The sequence below is a fragment of the Anoplopoma fimbria genome, chromosome 19, assembly GCF_027596085.1.
Source record: "Anoplopoma fimbria isolate UVic2021 breed Golden Eagle Sablefish chromosome 19, Afim_UVic_2022, whole genome shotgun sequence".
Lineage (NCBI taxonomy): Eukaryota > Metazoa > Chordata > Actinopteri > Perciformes > Anoplopomatidae > Anoplopoma > Anoplopoma fimbria.
In genome coordinates, this window is record NC_072467.1 from 28,354,082 (window position 1) to 28,370,033 (window position 15,952).

Genomic DNA, 15,952 nt, shown 5'->3' on the forward strand with positions numbered 1-15,952 from the left:
CTCCTCTCTGGACCGGTCCACCAGAGCATGCTCCTCTCTGGACCGGTCCACAGAGGATGCATCCTCTCTGGACCGGTCCACCAGAGCATGCTCCTCTCTGGACCGGTCCACAGAGGATGCTCCTCTCTGGACCGGTCCACCAGAGGATGCTCCTCTCTGGACTTTGGACCAGTCCACAGAGGAGCATCCTCTCTGGACCGGTCCACAGAGGATGCTCCTCTCTGGACCGGTCCACCAGAGCATGCTCCTCTCTGGACCGGTCCACCAGAGGAGCATCCTCTCTGGACCGGTCCACAGAGCATGCTCCTCTCTGGACCGGTCCACAGAGGATGCTCCTCTCTGGACCGGTCCACCAGAGGATGCTCCTCTCTGGACCGGTCCACCAGAGGATGCTCCTCTGTGGACCGGTCCACCAGAGCATGCTCCTCTCTGGACCGGTCCACCAGAGGATGCTCCTCTCTGGACCGGTCCACCAGAGGATGCTCCTCTCTGACTCTCTGCTTCACTTCTGCAGCGCGTCCGTGTCGCACTGGTCCGTCAGCAGCACCGACAGTCTGCAGTTGTCCGTCTCCACGGTGTTCAGCGGGATGACCACCTGCGTGTCGTCCGGCTCGGCTCTCACCGTCCCGGAGAACGGACGCAGGTGGCAGCCGGCGGAGCGGCCGGGGGAGGAGATCCTCCAGAACAGGTCCTTCATCTTCTGGCGGAACTCGCGGCGCATGAGGCAGTACAGCACCGGGTTCAGGCAGCTGTTGGTGTGCGCCAGGCACACGGTCACCGGGTGCACGTAGGTGTGCACCATGTAGTACGTCCTGTCCCAGTTCACCACGTTGAACTTCACCAGCACCCCCCACAGGGTGATGGCGTGGTTGGGCATCCAGCAGATGAAGAAGGAGAGGACCACGATGGTGACGGAGCGGGTGACCCGGGACCTGCGCCTCACCTGTCCGCTGCTCACCTGTCCGCTGCTCACCTGTCCGCTGCTCATGCTGTGCCGCCGCTCATGCTGTGCCGCCGCAGCAGCAGCAGCAGGTAGCAGGCGCTGACCGTCAGCATGGGCAGCACGAAGGCCAGCAGGATCTTCTGCAGGTGGTACAGGCCGAGCCACGCCTGCCCGTCCGGGAAGCCCAGCAGACACAGCCGCTCCCCGGCCACGCTGCGCACCGTGGAGAACAGGACTGTGGGCAGCGTGGCGGCCGTGGCGCTGACCCACAGCCCGGCGATGACCCACCGCACCGGCACCAGCCTCCTGCGGGGCCGGGCCTGCAGCGCCGAGGCCACGGCCCAGTAGCGCGTCACGCTCATGGCCGTGAGGAAGAACACGCTGGCGTACATGTTCATGACGGTGACGGACAGGATGATCTTACACATGGCGTCTCCGAACGGCCAGCTGAAGTCCAGCGCCGTGTCCACCGCCCAGAACGGCAGCGTGAGCACGAACTGGAAGTCCGTGACGGCCAGGTTGAGGATGAACAGGTTGATGCTGGAGCGCCGGGTGCGTCCGCGGCGCTGCCTCATGAGGAGGAACACCAGCAGGTTCCCCAGCAGCCCGGCGGCGCACACCACCGAGTACACGCAGGACACCAGGATGCGCAGCGCCGGGGAGCCGTCCGCCGGCACGGACAGGTCGGACAGGTCGGACAGGTCGGACAGGCCGGCGAGGCGCTGCTGGCCCGGGTCGGACCGGTTCCAGCTGGAGTTGGAGGTCCAGGGCTGCTCCATGGTGTCTGCTGACAGACTCACCTGCTGATCTCCCGCAGAGGAGAGGCCCGCGCGGACAGGTGCGCACAGCTCGCGCTCATGCTGCTGAGCTCCTCGAGCTGCTTCTGCTCAGCCCCGTGCACGCGCAGCTCGCTTTATGTGCGGCGGGTGCACGAGGAGGCGCGTCCCCGACGGAGGGACTGGCGACGTCTCACAGATGTGGAACCACTGTGTGATGTTACACCAGAACAGGAACAGTTAAAGGAACGTTCTCCAAACACGTCTGCTGCTTCATAAGTAAGGGATAATGCCCTTCGAGGTGTCCATTATCAGGAATTAATGGACTTCGCGGAGGCAACCGTCCTCCGCTTCGCGTCGGACGGTTCACGCCTCCACGTCGTCCATTAATTCCTGATAATGGACACCTCGAAGGGCATTATCCCGCTTATACCACGGTCACTTACCAACGGTGACCAAATTAAGAGCATTAATTTATATTTTCATGCGTTTTACAATTCAAATATAAAGTTTTCCACAAAGCATAACTTTGTTTCCCTGGTTACGCCTGAGAGTCTGACTAATACCCGGAACCACCATTACACGCCCGTTGGGTTCTCATGCAACGGAAACGTTGTTCACTCCTCCAGTAATTAGGACGAACCATAGCTAGGACTTTAGAACGGGAGGTATTATAGTCCGCTCAGCTTTCATGGTCGAGGCTTGCATTGTAAACGGCTTTGACTGCGGTCCCGTTGTTATGGTTACTAATTTTAGAGACGATACGCCAGCGCGCATTAATTGGGTGTATGCACTAAGCTGTGTGACGTACTTCCTGTTTCAAATAATACAGCTCGGTTGCTTCCGGTCTGTGTGTTTATCGCGCTAGCCTGCTGACTTTGGTACAGTAAACATGGATCAAGACCGCAAACCTCTAAAAACTGGACATTTTCAGAGGCAGGAGACAACCTACGCCGAGCACTGCTGTGTCCCCCACTGTACAGCGTCAGCAAAATTCAACGGGGTATTAAGTTTTCATGGCTTTCCGAGCCAAACTGACGTGAGGAGTCGATGGATTGTGAACATACGCCGGGATTATGAAAACATTTATAATACAGATTTGTGTAAAGACTTACAGAGACATTGCCAGTTAAAGTCTACAAAAGTTTATTTTTAAATAATTGGAAAAAGTCATTAGTTATTCTATGAGAGGAAAATGGGAGCACTGAAGCGACAGCGCCAGAATGTGACCGTCTCCAGCTCCACCAATGCAACAATAATGCTGCTAAATGGTTGCACAGAACAGTGCCAGCCACACAGGAGCAGCGGTGGTGACTTAGCATCACTGGGGATGAATCACAAAGCTTGATCTAAGAGAAAAAGGTAAATCATTAGAAATTATAACCTCAGCATCATGGGTGTAAAAAAACAATTGGTTCTTATGAAGGTAAGCACTTGAACTGTGCTAGAAAAAGCCTACCATCCTGAATGCTTACTGTTATATTCTCTCCCTCTTAAAATAAAGATGTGTTTGTTTTTAAAGCGGACTCCAAGAATCACACAATTATTCCACTGTACCTGTACTTCTGCTTTGCAAACGACAATAAATATCTTGAATATTGAAAAGTTGTAGTCTTGTACTCATTACCTTGACTAAATTAAATTGTGTTCGGAAAAAAGGGAGGCATGAAAAACATTCAAGTTGGTGGCCCTTGAGGACTACACTTAGCTACTGCTCAACCGAACAAACTCCACTGAACAGGGATGAACACAGCATCCTGCCTACACTCAAACTGTGTGGTGCCTCGCTCTTCCTCATCGACCTGTAGCACAAGGCTCTCACGCTGACCTGCCCTGTCAGCTTGTCTTTATTGGACACTGAATGAAATAACATACAAATTCATTGAGCTTCAATTGTACTGGATACGCATCATCACTATCTATAACAAGTGACTACATGGAAAGTAAGGTTAGGTAGCTACATAACGTTACTTTTGTATACGCAAAACTGTGGCTATAAATTAAACAAATATTACTCAACACAACAGGCAAAAACATCAAGGCTGATATAAAACACTGGTTAAGAAATCTTGTTAGAATTTGCTGTTACTGCATCGTAATACACGTTAGAAAGTGACAGTTAACTGACAGACTAGCCTTTGACAGTAGCTACTAGCTAGCGTCTGTTAGAAGTAGTTTTCTTACCTTCGTAGCTGTGAATGTAGGTCGCAGCATACAACCTAAACCCCTTCTCCAATTTGCTCGTCGGAGTTTTTGTTTCCCGACATAAACGATGCACATCTGTGATATTTATTGCCGGCAGCTCCTGTAAACACCGGGTGTAGAACGTTGCCATCTTGGAACCGGAAGCTGATGAGCTGTATTACGGCGAATCAGGAAGTGCTTGTGCAAGTAGCCTATTGAGAACGGTAAACAGACAATTTGACGGAACTACTTGTCCAGGTGTCCGTATATCAGGAGTTAATGCACACCCTGCAGCCAATCAGAATCGAGTATTCCCGCAGACCGTGGTATAAAGAGTGTTAATGTTCACCAACACACCTGACTACAGGTAACCCTAACCCTAAACCCAACTGCTGGTTTAGTTGTCTAAACCTAACTGTTGGTTTAGTTGTATAAACCTAACTGTTGGTTTAGTTGTCTAAACCTAACTGTTGGTTTAGTTGCCTAAACCTAACTGTTGGTTTTGTTGTCTAAACCTAACTGTTGGTTTAGTTGTCTAAACCTAACTGTTGGTGTTGTTGTCTAAACCTAACTGTTGGTTTAGTTGCCTAAACCTAACTGTTGGTGTTGTTGTTTAAACCTAACTGTTGGTTTAGTTGTTTAAACCTAACTGTTGGTTTAGTTGTCTAAACCTAACTGTTGGTTTTGTTGTCTAAACCTAACTGTTGGTTTTGTTGTCTAAACCTAACTGTTGGTTTTGTTGTCTAAACCTAACTGTTGGTTTTGTTGTCTAAACCTAACTGTTGGTTTTGTTGTCTAAACCTAACTGTTGGTTTTGTTGTCTAAACCTAACTGTTGGTTTTGTTGTTTAAACCTAACTGTTGGTTTTGTTGTCTAAACCTAACTGTTGGTTGTGTTGTCTAAACCTAACTGTTGGTTGTGTTGTCTAAACCTAACTGTTGGTTTAGTTGTATAAACCTAACTGTTGGTTTTGTTGTCTAAACCTAACTGTTGGTTTAGTTGTATAAACCTAACTGTTGGTTTTGTTGTCTAAACCTAACTGTTGGTTTTGTTGTCTAAACCTAACTGTTGGTTTTGTTGCCTAAACCTAACTGTTGGTTTTGTTGTTTAAACCTAACTGTTGGTTTTGTTGTCTAAACCTAACTGTTGGTTTGTTGCCAGGAAGAACAAAAACCCACACAGGGCAGGAAAGGATGGAGGCAAACGGGTGAAACAAAACTGTAGGAATTTGAATAACAATATATGGAACTGTCTCAGAAGGAAAACAAGTGGGAGGAGTAAACTCTCCTCTGATGAGGAATTGGACGTTAACTTGCTCCCAGAAACACTTGGAAAACGATAAAGTGGACAATCAACATTTGTGTCGGTCGCTTTTTGAAACAAAACCGATCTTTCCTCCATGACACCGGGATACATTTCCCGTGTTCAACCAGAAGTCAACGTTGATTTATTTGTACTTATGTACTTCAGTTACGGCACTTCTGCAGTAATTGTTCCCTAAACTACGAGCTGTTCCTGAACCTAACTAAGTACTTTCCTGTGAAGACAGAAGTTTATTTTGAAAAGACTGTATTCATGTAACGAGCAGAAATGTACATGTTGCTTTACACGGATATCATACGGACCTTTGTGTGAAGATACGTTAAGTAACTTAATAAAACTATACACTGCAACTCAGGATATGATTTGAAGAAAATACGGAGATCATCAGTCAAATACAGCCCCCCAAACAAATTGCCTTTTTATAGTTTATTTGTTGCTAAAAACACTCAAATTTAACAAACTAAAAAATACCAGTTAAAGAACTCGTCAAAATAAAATTTTTGAGGACCATCTTAAAAAAGAGATGGTTCACTTTAGGAATAATATAAAAACCTTCTCTGCTTGTTTGAAAACCCCAAAATACACCTCATAGTGCTAAGTCACAAAATGTCAGTGAGTGGGAAGCCAGTGAGGGATCGAGCCCTTGTTGCTTCACACCTCTAAAACACATTCTTAAGATCACCAGAGCACTGATACCGGGTTTGTTTTCCTGCTGCACGTCCACACAGTTAACGGTCACATTGTCCGTTAACGAAGCCGTCACGCGTTTGCTTATTAAATGAGTTTGTCCTCTTCTCTCCGGGTCAAACACGAAGCTGAGTCTTTATTAAAGTAATAAAGTAATAAAACAATAAAGAGTCTGAAGTGATTTGAACAAAGGTCACTGAATGTCAACATCTTCACTTTGATTTGTTTCTTTGCATGAAAGATGAAGACTAAACACAGAATCTTAACTTAAAGTGACAGTGAGGAGCTTTTATCTGGTCCTGATCCAGTCTCAGTTTAGTCCTGGTCCTCTAGAGACCTCCATCAGTAAACCAGACCATCAGAGAGAAGATCGTCTGTTTCTATAAAGTTATTCTTAAAGCTCGTCATCGGAGCCACCGGGTCGGGTTCTGGGTCCACCTAATGAGTCGGCGTTTTTTAGACAGAACAAATGACTTTCATTGGTTCACAAAAAATCTCCACAGGCCCCTTTAACTTTATCTAATAGTTTATCTGCACTTAAATCTTCTTCCCGTTCCTGTAACTATGACCTCTTCCTCATATTTCTGTCTAAATGTGATGTGAAGGTTAAGCTTGGAGAGATAAAAAGATCTTTTCAGATCTGCAGCAGAAATCACAGACTGGAGCCTGTTCGGGGTTAATCCTGTTATTCATTAAATCAACACTGTGGAGCAGCTCCAGGTTTGAGCTTTTTGTTTCGTGTTCATCTCGATGTTTCTCTGATCTCATGATATTCTGAGCCGGCGTCTGGGATCAGGAACGGCTGAGTCGTCCCGTCGTGTCTTTGGAGCGGATGAAGTTGACTGAGCAGAAGGAATAAATAAAGAATATTTGTGTAGTTGGAAGAGAAATACAATAAACAACAGATCCAGAGACCCTCAGAGGAAAGAAAAGCTTCAGACAGGAAGAGGTTGTGATGTTTGTTCGTCTTTACACCAAAACTCTTCATTTACTGACGGCGCCTCAGAGACAACCGGCAGATTCTACATGATGTAAACAGGAAATGAAACATTTCTTCAAGTTCTTAATCATTTATTTCACATATATTCATATTGTAATGGATCAGCAGGGAAAAGGCTTTAACAACAGAGCCAGAGTCAGAGACAGAAGGTGTAAGTCAGAGTTCAGGTTTAAACCAGAAGGTTTGAACTGATCAGACTGAGAGGAAGAAGATCAGGGAGGATGGAAGGTTAAAGCAGAGACACAGTAGAGAGACTCACTAAGAGCTAATGAGTTAACGAGTTAATGAGCCGGAGTGTTTTATGCTGCAGGGCTGACGAGGGAAAGTGGGAACAGGTGTGCAGGTGAGCGTTGGAGGTCAGGTGGTTTACAGGTGAGTTATGAATGTGGAAGGAAAAGGTCCCAAACCAAAGTCCCCCTAAAGACTAAACCCTGAACCCTCAGAGACTGAACTGACTTTACCTGTTAGATGTTGAACATGTCATGTTCAGGTGTGGGTATTTATTTTACATTTTTTTACTCTTCCAGGCTCTTTCCTCACGAGATGAGAGGTAAATGTCAAATGATCAATGACCTTGTTTATGTCAAAACAGCTTCAATAACAAAACTAAAAGAAAATGTGTCATATGTCATCTACAAACTTTAATCCTTAAAGCTTCTGTCTAAATGTAATATTCATTGCTGAACACACATGTTAACTTATTTATGTCTTTGGCTTCCACTGTTCTTCACACACACACACACACACACACACACACACACACACACACACTCAAACGATCACATGAACCTCCGGGCGGCGATGAAAAAAAGTCAATGAAAATTCAATTTGTTGAACTTTGACCTGAGCTGTTGACACCTGCTTCAACTGAAACATGGAAGTAAAAAACCTCTGGACTCCATCCATCCTCCAACAGGCTCAGCAGGGATTCCAGACGGACCCATCATTAGCAAAGTTTTCCAGCTCCCCCTGATAAACCCCCGAGGCGTTTACAGACCGGATATATAATTGCTCCAATATGGACTTCATGAACTGAGAGACTGGAATAGTGTGTCTAAAGAGAGAGAGATTGGTTCTGACCTGCATCAAAGGTCGCAAGGCTGGAATCGAACCGGGGATTTTAACATGTGCATGTAACCACAAAGGCGCTCCGTAGAGTAGAACCTCTGACCTTCCTTTTTTCTGCTGATTTGGACGAACACATGTTGGACTGTGAAGTTACACTTGCAACGTTTTTCCTGAAACTGAAAGTGTTGTTTTGCACGTAACCACATCATGCCTGCCCTCACAAGAGGTCGAGGTCATTTCACGTTTGGACCAATCAGAAAGGATCAGATCTGCCAACATGAAAGTGAATATCTGAACCGGGACAAACGGAGAGCAGCCGATCTGAGCACGAATGAGCAGCGCAGTTTAAAAGTGTTAGAGTGGCGTCTCACACACCGGTCATCTCCGCGGTGTGTGTTCTGAGAGACGTATAGAATCAGAGTAGTTGGTCCCAGAGGGATTTAACCCGACTCTGTCTTCCTCTGCTGTTTCAGCTTGTTAACCAGAACCTCAGTCCTCTCTGCTTTAACTGACTGTTGTTCTGTTCTGCCCCCAAAAAGAGAAAGTTTTATTTTAATTTATATTTTTAATTTAATCTTTATTTGAACAGGAGGATCTGGGAATCAAGGTCCTGGTAGATATCTTTTATTTATTCAGTAAATAACAGTCTACATTAAATTAATGGAGGAGAAGTTAATCATTTCATTTCAGACCTAAAGTCCTAAAGCTGCATTCTCTCTCCTGTCCACCAGGGGGCGACTCCTCTGGTTGTATAGAAGTCTATGAGAAAATGACACACTTCCTGTTTATTTATAAATTAAATAAAACTCAAATACTGTACTTGAAATAATAATAATAATCTTGAGTTGCCATTCATTTATGATTCTACACCACTATAGCATAACTGATGCTAAAGCTAACAGCTAAAAACAGAATATAATGAAGATAGAAAGATTCACTTTGACAAATGACACAGAGATTTATTGAATATTGTTTTTGACTTTTACAAGACAAAAGGTTCTCTGATTGTTTCATGGGAGTTGTAGTTTTACTGATGAGGATGATGATGGTGATGGTGAGGATGATGATGATGGTGATGGTGATGGTGAGGATGATGATGATGGTGATGATGATGGTGATGGTCATGATGACGATGATGATGATGGTGATGGTGATGATGATGATGATGATGGTGATGATGATGATGATGATGATGATGGTGATGATGATGATGATGATGATGGTCATGATGATGATGATGATGATGATGATGATGATGATGGTCATGATGATGGTGATGATGATGATGATGATGGTGATGATGATGGTGATGATGGTGATGGTGATGATGATGATGATGATGATGATGATGGTGATGATGATGATGGTGATGGTGATGATGATGATGGTGATGATGGTCATGATGACGATGATGATGATGGTGGTGATGATGATGATGATGATGATGATGATGATGATGATGATGATGATGATGATGATGATGGTGATGATGATGATGATGGTGATGATGATGATGGTGATGATGATGATGATGATGGTGATGATGGTGATGGTGATGATGATGATGGTGATGATGATGGTGATGATGATGATGTTCTTGACATCAGCGTTTTGCAGAGCAGCGAGTCACCGCTTTAGCAAACTGCTCACAGTGAACCCGTCCGTCAGCACCAACTCCCGCCTCCTTCAGCAGCTCGTCCACTGAGAACAGAGACACGGCTGTCAATCAAAGTCTTTTCAGGGAAACAACAGGAAGCTCTTCCTACATTTGGACGTCTTTGTGTTATTGTTGTTTTTGGTGTGTTTGTGCTGCGTTCATGTCACATCACAGTTACTGTAATTTACAATTTACAACTTGTAAACAATAAATATAATGATAAAGAAGAAAACCAAACAATTAGGAGCCAAAAAGAGTGTATTGTTAGACTAAGGATGGGTATCGTTAGGATTTTATCCATACTAGAACTCTTATCTGTTCTTTTAAAGCTGCTGTAAAATGTAAACAAACATGATATAATATATAATATAACTGTTGGTGGGCTTTTCTTCTTAAATAGAACAGCTGGACGTTTCACACACTGCAGAACGTGGACACGCTGTTTAAAGCCTCCGTTGTTTTTGTTGCAGCTGTCTGGTTTTCAAAAAGTTACACTCTTATCATCGTTAATGATTGACGGTGACCTCGTTTATCCCAGCGGCGCTCCACCTGAGAGGACGAGTGGAAACACCTCCGAGTTTTAGTCTGTTTGTATTTTAATACACAGAAACATCTTGGAAAAAGTTTGTTGAAAGTGGAAGGACATTTGTTTTAAGAATTCACGTTGAGATTTTCTGCAAAGATTTTTCTGCAACTCCCCTTTAACTAAAACTAAGACTTAAATAATCTGATTAAATTTTATTTTTTTCTTTAGATTTTTTCATTATCTGCAGAAATGAAGAATCCCTCATTTGGAAGCTTCAGTGTTTTTACAGCAGACTTGAATGCAATGCCTCTTTAAAAGCTGTGGATGTCCGAGGGGCAAAACATAAGAGGATTAAAATAAAAAGAACATAAACAAAAAGATGAATATGTGTTTATGAATCATGAATCCTCCGTCTCACCCTCTCGGTCCGTCAGCTTCTCCCCCAGCCCCGTGAGTTTGGCCCTCAGCTCCGAGGCCATGATGAAGCCCTTCTGCTCCTTGTCGGCCATCCTCATGGCCTCCAGGATCTCCTCCTCCGGCGCCTCCTGCTGGAGCTGCCGGTGCATGACGCTCAGGAAGGTGGAGAAGTCCAGCTCTCCACCCAAACCTGCAGGAAACACAACGACTTTTACTGGACGCTGGTCTATAATGTCAGCAGATAAGAAGACGCTTTATTGATCCGTGCAGGAGAAATGAGGATGCTGCAGGAGGAAAAGTTATCATCACTGAGTGACTATGAAATAAGATGTTCAAACAGTGGAGCAGTAAAACAGAATGTAAAGAGGGGAGCGGTTAGATAAGCTGGTGACACGTTTAAACATGTTAAATAAACCGGATCAGTGGAAACTGGGAGCTGCTCATTACTCAGAAAACTCCCTTCAGACAAATACGTATAATGATATATAATATAATACAAAGATAACGGCAGAGAAAGTCAAATATCAGAGGCCTTTATGAAAACACACAGAAACATCAGAACCATAATAAAAAATATATAACAAACATATCACTGCTGTCGAGGGAAATCTTTATTTTTGTATTAGAAAGAGAACTGTATTGAAGATTGATTCAAACTCAAGGTATTGACCTCACCTGAGTATTTTTTGAATGTATATATATATATACAGTATATATATATTTTATTTAATAAAGTGATGTAGATGTCTGAACCCCAGAGTGAGACAGTAAAGCTCTGTCTGGTTTACTGTGTGAGACTGTCTCTACAAAATACTCTAAAGACACTCTGTGGAATGAATCTGCAACAACAAATGTAACAAAAAAAGCTTTGGTCTTAATCTATACGGTCGGATCGGTTGGTTTATAGACGGAGGTCATGATCCCGTCTTTGGTCTCTCATTCAGCCGTTGATGAACACGTCACAGTGAGATCCAGGTGTTTGATTGACAGACAAAGATTTCAACACATTTTGGTGAGTTAACGGGCAGCAGTGATCAGAGAACATCTAAAGCTTTGATGGACATGAAACTCCTTGATTCATCAGATCAAAACGCTGCGTGACAAAACGTGTTCTTCTTTGATATGAAATCAAAGCTTCAAGAAGTCTGTGGACATAAAAAGTCTCCTTCTTTATCAGCGTAAAAACAACTGCACAGAAAGACAGTCAATCAATCAATCAATCAATCAATCAATCAATCAATCAATCAATCAATCAATCAATCAATCAATCAATCAATCAGTCAGTCAGTCAGTCAAGGATTAGTAATCAAAGAGATATGACCATATGGAGTCCGACAGGTGAGCCGGTCTCAGGTGTACCTGTGCTGTGACTCAGCAGGTGTCTCTGGACCTCGGAGGGGGTCGGGTTCGACCCGAGACATCTCATCACTGTGATCAACTCCCGGGCCTCGATCCTACCCTTCTGCTGCCGGTCGTACAGAGAGAAACACTCCTTGAACTCTGCAACACAAACACACACACACACACACACACACACACACACACACACACACACACACACACACACACACACACACACACACACACACAAACATTAAAGGGGAACTAAACAGGTCTTGAGGGAGAACGCTGTAAACGTCTGACCCTAAACCCTAAAGACACACAAAATAACTATAAAAACACAAAACCACCACAAAGAGACATAAACAACAAAGTGACACAAAACAACGACAACAGAGAAACATGCAATGACTACAAAGAGACATGAAACGCCTACAACTAGACACAAAACCAGTAAAAAGAGACGCAAATCCACCACAAAGAGACACAAAACCAGTATAAAGGGAACAACACAAGAACAAAAGAGAAACGTGCAATGACTACAAACAGACGGGAAAGGACTACAACTAGACACAAAACCAGTACAGAGATGCAAAACAACTACAAAGAAACATGCAGTGAAAAAAAGCAACGCAAAACAACAAAAATTGAGACAAAACGACTACAAAGAAATGCAAAAAAACTGCAACAAAGAAACGTGCAATGACTACAAAGATACACGAATCGACTACAATTAGACGAAAACAACTACAATGAAACAAAAAACAAGTACAAAGAAACATGCAGTGAAAAAAGACACAAAACAACTTGAAGGAAACACAAAACGACATCAAAGAGAAGCAAAACAAATGCCAAGAAACTTGCAACAAGTATAAAGAAACGCAAAACAACGAAACCAAAGAAATGTGCCTCAATGACTACAAAGACTCAAGAAAGGACTACAATTAGACACAAAACCAGTACAGAGATGCAAAACAACTACAAAGAAACTTGCAATGACTATAAAGAGACGCAAAACGACTACAATTAGACAAAAAACACGTACAAAGAAATGCAAAACGGCTACAAAGAGAAGCAAAGCAACATTCAAAAGACGCTAAACAACTAGAGCGTGTTTTGTTCCTATGAAGGTGAGCTGGTCGGTCTCTTTCCACGGGTACATTGTTTATTGATGGATCCATGTTGCAGTCTTAAATACGACCAGACTGACACATTCTCTGCTAATCTATTAACCAGCGAGTACAAAAACATTTTAGCTGTTGAACTCAATTAATGTCACAGAAATAAAGCTTTAATAACTCCTCCATCGTTCTCAGCAGAGACAATAGTCTGAATGAATGTCCCCTCATTAGGCAGAAAACCTCGTTCACATACAGAAGCTTTGTGTTTAATCACATCAGCGGGTCGAGGACGTGGGCCAACAGATCACTGAGTGGATCTGCTCAGAGGGAATAAATGCTGCTTTGTTCACAGGAAACCTCTGATGATTAAATACAGAAATAATCACCTAAAAGCTGCTGAATTCATCCCTTCTGCTGCCAAAATATTAAGAAGAAAAAAGCCTCCATCATCTGCAAAGTGGCTGTTTTGATTCCACTAACTGGGAGCTTTTAATCCCGTCCTCACACAGCGGCAACGTGAAATAAGTGAGCGTCTTACCATTAATCTGATCCTGAGTCAGGAACTTGGCCTGGAATTAAAAAAGGAAGAAAAAAAAACATCATGAGTCGACTGATGAGGCAGAAAGTAGACGAGGGAGGAATCTTCAAAGAGGAACTCAAAAATGTCTCAACTCACCATTGTGTCTGTCTGTGAGTGTGTGTGTGTGTGTGTGTGTGTGTGTGTGTGTGTGTGTGTGTGTGTGTGTGTGTGTGTGTGTGTGTGTGTGTGTGTGTGTGTGTGTGTGTGTGTGTCTGACTCAGCTCAGGAAACTGATCCAGGTCTCTGTAAGATGAGGATCGTAATGGAGGTGGATGGAGGATCCTGTCTGGGACTCCAGGAGAAGGGATCCGAGGGGGCAGGACTGGATCAGGACACACACACACACACACACACACACACACACACACACACACACACACACACACACACACACACACACACACACACACACACACACACACACACACACACACACACCCCTCTCTGCTGTCAGAGCCCAGTGTGTCATGTTCACTGATGAGACTGTATTTTTGAAGTTGAACTGTCTGTAGTGTCTGCAAAATGTATTCTTTCCTGCCCTAAGAACCCTTATAAACCACAGAATGTTTTGATCTGTGGAGAGCAGACGGAGTAAAGTGATGGTTTCCTCTCCAGCTGATAAACGCGTCCTCCCTCCTCAGAACTGCTTTCAGTCTATTTTCTGCTCTTTCGGGTGAACAAACCTCAAAGGTGGATTTTTTTTTCTGACGTAGACCTACGCAAGATTAAAACACACGGATCAACTGGATGAACCTTAATGCTGTGAAAATGATGTTCCCAGACAATGAAACTGCATTATGAATTATGTTACGAGGGAAACTTATTAAAGTCTTTTACCTCCAGACTGCTGTTTGTGTCCCGATGAACAAAGTATTTATGTATCGTTTAAGTTTAGTTTTAATTTACAACATTTTGAATACGTGTTACAAAATGTTTAAAACCGCAAACTTAATCAAAGAGAAAACATTTTCCCCCAAAACGAGTGACTGATGTCGACCTGTCAATCAATGTGTAGCCCCGCCCTAAAGCATCCCCTGCTTTATGGTCTGTTTGACTCTAAATGGAGCATCATTTACTAAATGAACATCATGCTGTATTGAAGAAGACTTGAAACTAGAGATTGAGACCATAAACTCATGTTTTCAACAGTTTAAAGAACCGGAGGATGACGATTGAGAATCAACAGACAAATGTAGAAAACACCGACATCAGCAGGAAACATAGAAGAGCTCCTCTGATGCTGAGAGGAAACAAACAGCTGAACTTCACGGTTGCAGTCATTTTATTTAGAGCAAAATAAAAAACACTGCAGTTGAATCAGAACTGTGGGACTGCTAAAGGTTAAGAAAACAGAAAAACAAGTAAACATGTGGAATGAATTCAGTATTAACGTCCCCTGTTGTGGTTCAGTTTAGTCTGCAGAGGATTCATGGTTCAGACATGATTCATATTTTATAACTAAAGTGATTTTCTCACACAGCAGGAAAAGGATGAAAACATCCGAGGGCAGAGGTTTGGATTCAGAAGTGCCTGAGGGGGAAGACAAAGAAAATAATAAAAAGAGATGTTCGTGATATTTAACTGTGCAAATCACACATCATTAAATAATTCACCCTACTTTCCAGCATGCATTTCTGTATTATTAATGCACTCACACAGATAACTGATATTGAACTTGGTTGCCCCGTGGAGCCTGAGACTGCTGCAGTAAAATGAGAGGTTTTCTAAAGGGACGCTGGTGTTGGAACACCAGAATCAACACTAAATGAAAGCTTCTCTTAGTAGATACAAACCCTGTTTTATTGGGTTCTCACTGTATATTCTGAAGAGTTCTGATGAGTGGGCCCATTTTCACACGTTTATTGTTACCGTGGATTAACCTAAGCTCAGAGCTATACGCTTCACACTGCACTTCTGTAGCCCCAAAAGAGTTATGCTAATTCCTCTTTAGCCCCATTTCACACTGGCAACTTTCAGCCTTCGGTTCAGTCGATTCTTCAGGGGATAAAATCTCAAATTAGAGGCCAACTAAAGCCAGCAGGCCTCGGGCTAAAGTCGGGTTAGCACACTTTGAAAGTGGTGGTGTTAAAATTCATTAGCCCGAGGCTAACAGCTGCCTGAGGCTAAAGGCAAATTGAAAATCTGTGTTATCTGACAAAATACATTATTTTCTTGCAGAAAGTTTTAATTACATTCAGGCAAAGACAGCCTCGGGCGATGTGAGACATGCTCGTCCTCTTCTGTGTTCAAACATTTTGTCAGGTCAACATTTAAAAAGTCAAAGAGAGCAGAGAAAATATATTATTTATACTTCCAAACTCAACAGCAG

At 43.6% G+C, this 15,952-nt stretch overlaps 2 protein-coding genes across 2 annotated transcripts; both read right to left on the reverse strand.

The window, feature by feature from the left end:
- Positions 1-500: 500 nt before the first annotated feature.
- rxfp3.3b (relaxin family peptide receptor 3.3b) lies at positions 501-1,817 on the reverse strand. Its single transcript, XM_054620632.1, is given in 2 exon segments — positions 501-991; positions 994-1,817. Coding segments are annotated over 2 exon segments (1,218 nt in total). The 5' UTR covers positions 1,723-1,817; the 3' UTR covers positions 501-502.
- A 7,767-nt stretch (positions 1,818-9,584) lies between these two features.
- calml4b (calmodulin-like 4b) lies at positions 9,585-15,851 on the reverse strand. Its single transcript, XM_054620525.1, has 5 exons — positions 15,816-15,851; positions 13,582-13,612; positions 11,941-12,081; positions 10,583-10,771; positions 9,585-9,682 (listed from the first exon to the last, which is right to left on the reverse strand). The coding sequence occupies exons 1-5, from the start codon at positions 15,849-15,851 to the stop codon at positions 9,585-9,587; spliced, it is 495 nt and encodes a 164-aa protein (XP_054476500.1).
- Between the last annotated feature and the right edge of the window lie 101 nt (positions 15,852-15,952).